This window comes from Anopheles stephensi, chromosome 3, assembly GCF_013141755.1.
Source record: "Anopheles stephensi strain Indian chromosome 3, UCI_ANSTEP_V1.0, whole genome shotgun sequence".
Classification (NCBI taxonomy): Eukaryota; Metazoa; Arthropoda; class Insecta; order Diptera; family Culicidae; genus Anopheles; species Anopheles stephensi.
The window spans coordinates 42,365,887-42,378,513 of record NC_050203.1 but is presented as its reverse complement, the minus strand read 5'-3'; the positions used below and the strand labels follow the sequence as shown (position 1 = coordinate 42,378,513).

The following is a 12,627-nucleotide window of genomic DNA, read 5'->3' as shown; positions in this document are numbered from 1 at the left end:
GCCAGGCAACAGGTTGATCAATCCAGATTAGTGTTGCTATGCAAATGGGGCTATGCCATCATTGCTCACGGTCCAAGGTGTGTGGTGGTGGTGGTATGCAAACTATCAATATTCGTTGATAATTGTATTATTGGAGCACAAATGCGCAACAGCTGTCTATTGTGCTAACAAACCACATTTTCGATCATTTTGAGATGTTGGATTTGAATGTCTTAACCACAAACTTTAAGTTTTTCTAAATTTCAAATTTATTTAATTTTTTTAACAAGGTGCTGAGCATATAAACCTAGGCCTTTGCTGAGCATATAGACCTAGGCCAGCTAGTATGCTACTACAGCGAGAGAAATGAAAAGTGAGGTAAAAAGCGTGGATCCACGTTGCGCTATCCAACCGGTTTTGTTTTAATGAAAGTAAAAGTTGAACACTGGTAACAACAAAAAACCCAAGCCCCAGCAGAACCATGCCAACTAGCCAACGAAGAGCGAAGCAGAAAGAAGGTCAGACAAGCGACATATGACAAAGAACGGGGACCCATTGGTAGAAGGACAACGATGAAATTAAGATGGCAAACGAGCAGAAGGAAATGACCAAGAATAAACATAAAACGACAAGGATAATTTCAGCATTTGCTAGCGAAGAGTTGTTGCACGTGGCCAGAAAACTTGATTTAGGGTGCAGACTGTGTGTAAGGTTGGAGTTTTCATAGTAAGGAATGATTTTGTATGAAATTATTTAAAACCAATATTTAGCTGAACGAAGCAATTTCGTATCTTCAGCTTACCCCACGGCCAAGTCTTATTTGACACTTTGAAAATGTCAGCAGAATCGGATGTTTTGGAATGGAGCAAGCTTCAAGTACTTTCCAAACTTTCGGTGCACGTCGCGTGCGCACCGAGCCCCTGGCAGGAAGGCGCCAGTCTTCCACACAAGACAGCAAGGAAAAATGTTTCAACACTGCACTTCCGGAGTTTTTGATTTATCCGGAGCAACAAAATGTAATACAAATTATTCGGCATTGCTACGCCGTTTCGTTGTTTTTCCTCCGTTGTGAGCTGGTGTAGACAATCGGAACCGGAATCGGGGGAAAAAAAAGAACCGGAAGTGCTCGAAATTTCGCCCGCGATTGATCGCTCAAACTCAGCGAAAGGTTCTTGTCACACTTTTACATGCAATCGCGCTGAACCCATCATCACCATCACACGTATTTCACGCGAAGAATTCTGCATAGCAGGTGGGTTGGACGACAACAACGACAACAACAACAACAACAGGTGGGTAGCGAGGCAAAAACACCAGAATTGGAGAATCCGATATTCGTCTTTAGTTGAGAAAAGGTCCCTGCTACTCAGAAAAGCAGTGAAGCACAGAAAAGCTAGCACGACTACCAGCGTTACGAATCCAATTCAAAACAAGCAGCTTATGCTCCAGCGTAAAAGATCAAACAAAAACATTTGCAGAGCTTAGAGCAGCCATACACCAACCAACGCAGCAGGGTGGCCACTCCATGCGGGCGGGATGTGACGCAAGCTAGTGAGGATCGCTGAGAGAGAAAGATGCCATCAGAAGATTATCTAACGCTAACGCTCTGGAGACTTTTTCACCACTGTCAATAGAATGGGCTACATACGCGGCGGACACTCGTTCCCATTGAGTGCCGTCGAGATGCGTAAGTAGTTCTGTACGAACGAGATGAGCATATCTCGTGGAGCGTTGCCCAGCTACCTGAGCGGCGACGATAGTGAGTGGATCGAGTGATCACACACAAACTACCGAAACATCCTACAAACAAATCGCAGCTGCCCGATCGCCCAGCCGTGGTGAGCGAACGATCGGTGTGGTGAGTTTCGCATCGAGTAGCTGCTGATCGTCTCGCAAAAGGCGCACTTGCGCGTGGCTTTTACGAAACGTGTGTTTGTAGCCAAACAGTGGAGCTGCCAGCGGCGACCAGTGGCGGTTTGCTGTGTGGGATACTGCGGGCGCACCGTGAGAGGGTGCCGCTCGTTGGAAAAGAGAAAGGAAACTAAGATTACAAAACTCACCGATTGGAACCTGACCTAGCTAGTCGCAGGCCCGGGTTGGTTTGTTGGCAAGGAGGGATGGCTGGGGGCACACGAGAGAGGCATTCAGGGAGGGTGGTACTGAGGTACGCTGAGTAACGCGAAAAGCGCAGATTTTTTATGATTCGTTTGTACCTTCGTTTACCCGTTCTACTGGAGTGGAGGAGGTTGTGGAGGGTAGAAGCAAGGAGGTGCAGAGGAGAACAAGGACTGGAGATAGAAATGGTTGTTGGTGTGCTGTAGCTATTTTTCTTTTTGTTTCATGTGTGTTTGTTGCTCGTATTTGCCATCGCTGTCATTAGTGCTCCGTGGGGAAAATGGTGGGGAAAAGATCGTTCGCACGGAACAGAACAGCCTGACTCCCCCGTCACAACGCCGGGCTCTAATGGGGGGAAGGCAGCAGAAAAAAAAACAACAACGAAACCTAAACTGCAACTGCAAACACGTAAAAAAAACTCCGATCTTTCCACACTCGGTTCGAAGAATGTTTGGTCGGGCGAGAGAGATACATGAGAAGCAGCAGAAGCTTGTGAAAGTGTGCAATTTTCCCATTCGCTTGACGGCGTCTGTTCATAGGAGAGTCATACTGACGTAGAACAATTTGCCAGGCAAGATCACATCATTAGCGATCATCGATAGTTGTGCATCATTGTTTTAGAGATATTTTGTTGTAAAACAAAACAGTTTCCAACACTCGCTTTGCCGCCGCATTGCTGTATCCTGCTCGAGTTCGCCTCCTTGGCTCATCGGCAGGTTCAGTTTGGTAAACATATGTGATTACAATAATTTATGGTAAATGCTAGTGACAAGATAGGAAGTATCCAGCGCGTTCGCATACACTTACCTCCAAGCATTTAAGCACTGCTTTTCGTACTCCGGGCACAGCGTTGAAATGTGGAATTCTAAACGATTCCCCCGGGACGCCCTGGCTTCGAGTTTGTAAACTGTGCCTCTCGTACCCGCGAGTACCCTCTACGGTGGGTTGAATTGCGGGCGTACTAATGGTCGACGTAATGGTCTTTACTCGTCGAATGTGGAATGTGGTACACGAACGGTACTCCGTATGCTTTACTTCCTAAATTTGCACTCTGCTCCACGCTGCTTTGGATCTTTGGATTTAGTTGTCTTTGATGCGCTAATGTCGTGGGGACGTCGTTGTGTGTTGCTGGGAATGTGATAATCCTTCCGAGTGGTGGCAAGTGACGGTGTAGGATCGGGAAGGTAGACAAGGCGACAGATGTTGATGTTGATCGTACATTTGGCCGGTAAAGATGGGGATGCCACACTGATGAAACCTTTCACAACACAAGATGGCGCGATCGAGAACGCTGAAATGGGAAAGAAAAATAGTTTCGTAAGTGATGATTTGTGACAATACGGCTTCAAGCCGTCATAATTAAAAATAAATAAATAAATCAATTTGATGATTTGATATTTGAGTGTAATCTGTTTGGTGGTGATCCTTTCAAGAAAGTAATAAAGCATGAGATACGGGCCGAACAGTCATCAATGGATTCTACACAAGCGCCATTTGCCATCCGAGGAATGCTATTGTCCGTACTCAGTGGAGTAGAAAATTGGTCGACAACAGTGTACGAGGGAAGAAACTGGATCAGTAGATCAAAACAGGCATCATAATGGCCTTGTTAGATTTGGCAAACGGGATAGGTGATAGGATGGAGCAGCCTCTTCACAATTACAGCCATCTCATTCGCCTACATTCGAGCAGATGAAAGCTACTTTTTTGCATACATTTTCAATCATGCGGTGCAGGGCCCAGGCAAATGCGCATATAAAACGAACAATAATAATTTTAGCACAGATCATTTGTTTCATTGTTCTGCTATATCGAGTGGGAAGAGGAGGAACGCGGTGGAGGGCGAAAGCGAAGGGGTTAATCTAGCATAGGCCACTAGGCCGACAGTACAATCTAGCTTCCGTCTGGGTGCGGTAGGTAATATGTACCTTTTTATGTATCGATTCATTTCCCACTTTGAGATCGATCTTCCGACGAGCCAGAAGGCAGACAATCGCGGGGGTCGGCCAACACCCAACAACAGTATGCACGTTGCGTAATCGTGAGGCAGCATTGTTGCACAGGCCAACACTTTCTATCGCTTGCCGATGGAAAAACGGCGAAACAGTAACACAATCGTGTAACGGAAATGAGTTGCTTTGGATGTAACACGCTTTCGCGCCATCGTCGGCTAAACAACTATCACATTCGTCCTTTGCCTGCGATGGCACAATGCCCGTGTGATGGAAGAGTATTCGCTTTACCGGGAGTTCTACTAACACAATTACTATTCAATCGAATTATAAAAAGAAGCATGCATTTGAGATGGATTTAATACTTAGTTAGTTACACCTTATATTCCGGTATAAGTAAACATAGATTATTACATATTTTTCATTAAAAACTAAACTAACTTCGGGCCAATAGATAGAATAGACTAAATTATAAAAATCAGCTTCCCAGTCTACCTTTCAGCAGTTAGCTGGAACCTTAGCCATGGCCGTGATAAAAACATTTCGAAACTTATATTTTGGACATTCTGGAGCTTGGCGATCATTTGCTCTAATGTGTGGCCTTGAGCATTTTGTAGCCAAATAGAATGGTTAAAAATCTGATCAGCCGGTAGAGGTTTCAGGTTGAAAGTGTCTATGGTCGACATTCAGAGCAGTGTCCATCTGGTCCAGTATATTCTTCACCATTTGGACGCATGCTCAGGACCTCTGGTGCGTCTGGTGCATTTTACAACTACAAAACTTCGTAGAGATCTGTCCTCCTTTCGACTTTTTCGTTTTTTTTTATAATAATGGAGACTTTTTGAAACTCGGAATAGTTATAACCGGTCGTCAGGAACTGGCTCATTATTTTCAACATCTTTGCTCTGGGAAGAGCTCTCAATTACAGTTCTTTGACTGCTTTAGGCATAGCTTCTCAAGATCAAGTGATGATAATCATGTAGTACAAGTACCTCAGTAGAATCACAGTTGTGAGGATCAGTTGGACACTAGATATCTCTCTCTTTTCTCAGCCTAAACACCTCTTAGGTCATGCCTGCCATTTCTGCCTTCTAGACTTAACGATACCAAGTAGTTGGACAGTCCGCACTACGGGGAAACGGTTGGGATTTGAACCTCGGTGCTGTCATATGAAGACCGGCGCCGTTGTCGCCTCTACGGCCCGTTGGTAGACTAGATCTATGAATGTCAAATCTGGAACATCAGACAGAAAAAAAAACTTCGAAAAAGCCCCCCGCTGCACAAGTTCGTGGTTCGGAGCTAAGACGTTAAACGAATGATAACACATATCTAAACTGGGTGCTGCAAGTGACTTAATAACCCGCACATGCGGTTACTTTATCGCAGATGATTGTCTTTTGGTGGGTCCTATTTCTTACTACAACAAAACCTTCCTTCCAAACACCACTAACCCCATTGGTGGCATTGAGATATTTTTATAGCGGCTGTAGTTGGGAGCCAGTGAACAACAAAAAAAAGAACCATGTACTTATCTGCAACATAATCATACAGAGCATTTTAGTCACCTGTTGCTATTTTTAGACCAGTCGCGTCGATTGATTGTGATAACGTATCGACACGGGTGTTTCACACTTTGGGGAAGAAAGCACCTAAACCCTTACAGACCAATCACAGAATACGGGTAACTGTACGTTTTACTGTCGTGTGTTTTTTTTTTTCGTTTTCTTTCACGGTTCACTTTCACGGTTACCGAGCGCGTGTAATTTTATCAATTTGAGACATGGTGGAATTTTGGAACACACGTACACGCTTCTCCATTGTTTCGGGTCCACCGCCACCATTCGCTAGATGGCTGATAACATCATCCAATCTACACACTAGCGCCAACAGTGATAAGGGCGTAGCATGTATGCAACATGTGCGGTTCGTTTTCGGGGTTTCGTTAGTGTCTTAGTGTGTCTTAGTGTTGCTTAACTCGGCGTGGCCACGGATAATCAATCTGATGGTTGCAACTATTCATTACAAAGTGTGTTTTTGCATGAGTCGAAACTCTAGAACACCTCTTCGTTGACGCTTAGTAAGCTTTTCGCCACTTCCAATACACGGCAGCAACATTACTTTACTAAAGCACTCGAACGAGTTTATACTGTGGTTTGCATTCCTCAAACCACACACACACAAACACACAGACACACGCTTCGATACGCAACGTGGCTGCGTGAAATCGATATGCAGGAGTTTCATCGTTTGAGGAAGTCGTCTTCTCGGAATGTTTTGCAACATTCTCCCGAGGGGCTCCCTAGACGAGCGATAGTTAAATCCAGCACTAAACACGTACCTGCGCCACACCCGACCAATTGTCAAACTCGCACTGGGAGGGAGAAAAAAAAACGCGGGCAATAATAAAAGCTCCCTTTTTGGTTGGACGATCGAGCCCAAATGCTTGATGCTCGCACGTTTTCGTCAAATAGCTGAAGGGCACTGTTTATTTTGAAGTTTATTATTCATCTGCCTGTGTGCCTTAGTTTGTTGCGCCACTTTAGGTGCGCGTGTTCAGGTTTTGTATCGAACAACAGAGAGATTAGGTTTTTTGCTTCAAAAAATTAAACACTTGTGTTTTGTACTATTTCTTCCATTTCGCTAGTGCTTAACTCACAACCGGAAAAAAAGGTGGTGGTCCGTATATCGCGTAGGTTAATAGTTAGCGCATTGGCGCGTGTCTGAAACGTGTTGCGAATGCACATTTCGAAGCCACGCAACAGCAGGGTGCAGCAGCTAGAAGAAAAAGAAGTGTTTGAAGCATCACTAGCATCGCTTCCTGCAGATTAAACAACACGCTACAACGGACGCTGCTACTAAGGGAAAGAACCCCAGCTCACTGTTCTCTAGCTCGCACACTTGGAGCACGGGCATTAGGTAGAGGAAATCAAGGCCAGCGCATTTTGCTTAGGAAATTATCCACTCCTACCAGCGCAACGGTGTCTCGATCAATGAAAACCTTTGTTTCGCGACGATGACTGCGATAAAACACCATCCCGTGTGCGGCGAGTGAATGGATCAATGTGTGTAGCTCTACTAATATCCGCTCCCGTACTCGTACTGCAAGTACTGCAAGCCGCTAGCCGAGAAATCTTAAAAACACATTTACGGAAGGAATCGTGATTTGACGCCACAATCGTGCCACTATCCACCGGCAAGATCTGATCCGTGTGCGCTGCTCCACGGCAGGGTGAGTGAGTGTGTTCGATTGCGACTTGGCATATTGGAAGGGCAAAGATGATCGTGATGTTGCCTTCGAAATGCGGTAGTTGTTGCTACAGCCGTAGCGAGGTACTGCAGCTGCAGGGCCTGATCGTGTGCGATGAGCAAAGCTACTACTACTGCCAGCTCCAGGCCAGTTTGAGAAGGGAGTGCTACAGCACTGAGTGATGTAATCGTTCTACGGATAAACTCCAAGCTCTGGCAGTGCCGGAGTGGCTCTTACTAAGTTTCTACTACGCTCACGATCGCGTGTTGCTCACATTGCGAATGCGGAATTCTCGAATACATGTGGCTCAGGAGTCCTCTAAGGTAAAATAATGAACTCCGCACCAAAAACAACAGCAACACCAAAACAAACGTTTCAAACTGGCTAAACTCCTAAACGAACATTATCACACCAAAGTGTGCAAACGCAGGAGAAACAAAAAAAAAACACACACACACTCAAACGCGACCATTCCAAACTTCGCACCGCCCTACCTTCTTGAGCAAACTTCCGAGACTCGCGATGCTTTTAGCAGCTAACCTCGCTTATCGCACCTTTACTTGCGGTTGATAGCGCGATTATTTAAAGGTAAATACATTTCACCTTGGAGCTTAATTTTGACTGCCTTTATACTTTCGCCCCGGTGTGTGTGTGTGTATGTGCTTTTTTCCCTTCTACTTCGCTTCCATCAAAGGTGTCCCCGGGAGTGTTTGTACGAGTACGACGGTCATGACTGAGCAATGTAGGTTTTGGAGTATTTTTTTTTATTGCTGTTTGTGTGTTGTGTCAGATTACTACAAGGGTTTGGAAGGAAAATAACGCTTACATAATGCAGCATCAGAATCGAGTGCTTAAAAAATGGTGAAGAATAATTGGGAATGATGGGTGCTTTAGCGAATGCAGCCCGCCAAAATTGTCAGAAAATCATATGTGTCAAAAGTGCTTGTGAACGATGTTGACACCGTTGAGATGTGCTAGCGGAAGAAATTAAACAACATTAGGCTGTGCGTGTTTGTGGGTGTGTAACAACACACAGACCCACGCTTCCATTTCACATCCACCACCAGAGTGCTCATCATCCAGTTTTTGTGGTAATCTGTCACATGTGGTTTTGTCACATTTCACTATCTTTCAAGGTAATTCTGGCGTCGCTAGTTGAGAGCTGTTGTTTTGTTCGCATTTGTATGCTACGCAGCTACTACGCCATATATACGCATCAAGTAACTGATTTGTGTTTCGATCGTAAAATTCTGCTCAAGTGCTCCCAGAGTGCTGCCAGAATTCAAATATGGATGGATTTCATGGGTTCCGTCCCGGTTCCAGCAAGAACAGGGTCCATTCTAAGATTTTTTAAACATATTGGCGATGGCAATGCACCACCGGAACACAGCTTTTCTCGTTTACCTTATAGAGATTTTCATGTGAACGACCATGCGCTATGCGCGCGCCAAACGCCGTTCGTTGGCTAGAAAGCGACAGAGTTGCAGCATAGTTCACCCGCCGGCCCGCAACACCAAACCCACCGGTTTCGCTTTGTTTCAGTTTTCGCCGTTCAGAGCACTGCATTTCGATCGTGTGTGAACGTATTCGACCTAAATTCCCCAAATTGTGCACGCCATATGCTACCCGGTTGTCGCCTTCTATTCGATCGCATTGCACCAGCTGCAATGGACGGGGCAGCAAGCACGGTGACGTTTTTGACGAGCTGAACCTACGAACCTTCGGCAAAAAGCCGCGACAACCCGCCAGCAGCACTCCGTCCAATCGAAGCGCCATTGGATCACCGATACACGCCGAACTCGTGCGCACACATTCGCACCGCCAGGCCAGAGAACGACAATCGCGTGTTCTGCCGGGTGCCGCGTTTTCTAGCGTTTCTAGATCGCGATCGCAACGTCTTTTCCCTTGGCTTTCTCGAACCGCCATCTATTCTTTCACACATTCATTAGCAGGCGAACAAATGTCGACATCGGCGGTCACTCGGTTTGGCCAGAGCTAGACGATCATGCATTTGCTCGATCGTGTCACCCATCAGTAGCCGGACGATCTTCTACTGCCGTTCAAACAAGAATAATTGGATGATACACGTTTGATGAGGGCACGCTATGCTTGCGGCCCAGAAGACAAGTGTGGGATGGTGTTGAAGCTTCATGTAATATTATTACAACAGTTTTCATCGTGCAGTGATAGATATCCACAAAAGCCACAGTAAGATAACACTTTTCATCCTGTCAAATCAACATTACCTTAGTGGAAAACCTCTCTGAAGCTGTTCTCCAGACCGACCTTTCTGATTGTGCCAATGGCAAACGCTTCACGGTGATGATGAGTGAAGAAATGGTTCCGTATTGTTTTCTTTTATCTCAAACATTTGGCATCGGCCATTTCCAATTAGTCGTCGTGCCACCTTTCCGCAGCTCATGACACAACAGTCACGTGACACATGAATGGTTAGAACGTGGAATCAAACGGTGTTGCTATGCTCCGTGGAATCGAATGTAAACGACTTTCGCCGTAGGTCATCGCCGCCAACATCAGCGCAACAGACGTATGTATCTGAATTGCAGACGTGTCGATTTTTGTCTCGGTTTTCCTTCGAACAAAACGGCCAACGTTCCACGTCGTGGACACTTGTCCGCGTAAAGCTACCGAATGATTGATTACGACTGCTATTTTATGGCCCCATTTTGTGTTGCTGCAATAAGCGATTCTGACCGATTGTGTGCTTGTGTGCGTGCGTGTGTGTGTGTGTCTGCCTCTGTTTGCGGCCATGTCTCTGTGTGTAATTTTACATTTTTGCTAGCTCACCTTAAATTTCTCCTGAGGTACACGCAACACCGGCCGCCTATAGGAGGCATTTATGTGCTCTCGGCTGAATTATCGTGTTATCAAGCAAGATAAGAATACAAGACTTCCTTTTGCAAATCGAAATGGATTTTGCGATCGCCTAGCAAGTGCAAATGGTGTAACTCGGAGCAAGTGATTTCGATCACAAGGCAGCATTCTCCCTTTTGGCGACTAGGCAACATGGAATGGGGAAAAGAAATTGATGGTTACATGTTATTCAACATGCATACGTGCCCTTAAAATGCAGGTTCTAGCTGAGAAAACCACATTTACCACCGTACCTGCGATCATTGCGTTCTACGTGATGTCACAGACCGCCATCGCCATCGGTGGTCATCAGAAGTCGCGACATAGGCAAATGTGACGCAAATGCGCACATACGTTTGTCATAAAATTGATGACGCTTGCGAATTGTGCTCTGTTAAATTTTGGGTTGGGTGTGCCGAACAGGGCCGCCGAACGGGAGACATTGCGCTGGTGAAAAGTGAAAATCTTTGCACGATCTCCATCAAAAACACATCGCACGAGCGGCGACTACCGTTGTCGTTGTCGAACGACTGTGGTGCATTCTCGATACGAATCTATTCGCATTCGAGAGATGCAATGTCGCGTAGAAAAGGCAACGCTTGTGTGTGTTTGTGTGTGTGTGTGTGTGTGTGTGGATCCGTCACCGGGTGTAATTTATAATTATATCATTTATTTTTGTGTACAAAATCGTCACTACAAGATGCGCTGATCCCCGGCCATAAGTTGCCCGGTTGCCAGTCTGTTCAATCTGGTAAAAATGAATAGCAGCGCGTTACTGTCCTGGTCAAAGGGTTTTCCGCGATCTTCGTTTTGCCGAGTGGGCAGCCAATGGCATAAATCACAACCTCGAAAATCATCGTAAGCCATAAGCGCGAGCCAGATCGGTCACGTCGGGTGCAAACCGACGGGGCGATCGCCAAGGATCACCGTCACGCGTACCGGCAGAACACGCGAGACAATATTGGCCAATTTCTTTTGGCGCTGGCGAGCGGTGCAATGGTTCTGGCGCGCGGTGCACGGTGCCGAAAGTAGCTCGCGCCGATTAAATACGATCGTTGGCTGTGGACAATTTGAGAAATTTAATTTTAATTATTAATAATAGGACAGAGCCCTTCACCGGGCGACACAGGCTCTAGCCACAATGACAGGTAGGAATTTGGCCCATGTAGTCGAGTCGAGTGCGAGTTCGTAATGCATCACTTTCGGACCGCAGCGTTTCGCAATTCATTTGTTAGCGTTTTTTTTTCTTTCGTACCAGTATCTTGCCAATTACTAATCACAATCGTGGTCGTAACCGCGAGTAGGGCCGGGAAACCCGTAAGAAAGGGAGAAAAGCGTTTTGAAGCATCTTATCTGATACAACATTTGGGCCCAATGAACAATGTTACACAGCAAATAATGCTGCCCGATGAAGCTTATCGTGCATTTGTTTCCGGAGAAATGAACCAATCGATCGTGGTATGGATGACGTGCAAATGGGCCAACACCCAATATCGCTTTATCGTATCTGTATCGAACGTGTATAAAAGTGTAAAACTGCCCATTTGTGTTTCCACAATCTCTTCGATGACGACACACCGCACCATTCTTCCGACTCAAAATTGCGATCGTGATAGTTTGACGATGACGCAACGAGCTGCAACCGAGAAAGTCACACGGCTCGCGTTTGAATAGGCTGTGGTGCTCCAGCTGGGGAGTTTGTGAAAGTGAGAATGAAATAAGAGTGGGGTGCGCAGGGCATCGGGCGCTGGCACGAGGGGAGCCTATAACACACACACACACCAACGTACGTCACACCGCACTGGGAGGGCACCAGGCTGTCGCTGGTCTTGGGAAATGGAAAGCCATTCAAGTAATCGTCGGTGGAGCATGAGAATTGATGATGAGCGGGTAAAAGGAGAAATAGCGCACTGGCGATTTCAGGGTGGCTAAGACGCAAAGAAATACTACCAAACATATCGCCTTTCTGTTTGATAAGCTGAAAATTCACTGTTTGATAAACGAGGGGAACTGAGAGTGGAACGGGTGGAGGAGTTGCGGTGGAAGGAGAATTAAATGTGTAATAAGCAATAATAGATGTAGTTGTGAGCAGTGAGAAAATCTAGTCGAGTTAAATGTGGCGAACAGGAACGGGAGCAAGAAACAGTATCAACTCGCCGTACCGGGCTAAATGGAGTCAAGTAAATGCGGTTTAACCTAGTTGAGTCAAAACCCGTCGACCGATCCATCTCGCCCGGCCCGCCACGATCATCCACCAAAACTCAGCCACCTCCCCCATGCGCTCAGCTCCAAACGACACTTCGATTTCAAATGCAATGGCTAGCTGGCTGGCTGGCTGGCTGGCTGGCCAATGCTTACCTCCATCAAGCGACGTGTCATGGAGCGCGCGGCGAGAGAGTGAGAGCGAGAGCACGTAGATCGCAACGTTTGGCCGCAATGTAGTGCGATGCGGTCGCGGAG

The 12,627-nt window shown here is 46.2% G+C and overlaps 1 protein-coding gene across 3 annotated transcripts in view; it reads right to left on the bottom strand.

Moving 5' to 3' along the window:
• LOC118512374 (transcription factor Ken 1) overlaps positions 1–12,627 on the bottom strand; it is a 38,339-nt gene that overhangs the window by 15,362 nt on the left and 10,350 nt on the right. For 2 of the 3 annotated variants that reach the window (XM_036056726.1, XM_036056725.1), the window contains exon 2: positions 2,902–3,385. In XM_036056726.1, coding sequence (XP_035912619.1) covers positions 2,902–2,911 — 10 coding nt within the window. In that variant the 5' untranslated portion in view covers positions 2,912–3,385. Of the gene's footprint in view, positions 1–2,901; positions 3,386–5,611; positions 6,101–12,627 lie in introns of those variants that run through there. The other variant, XM_036056727.1, reaches the window with a different exon arrangement.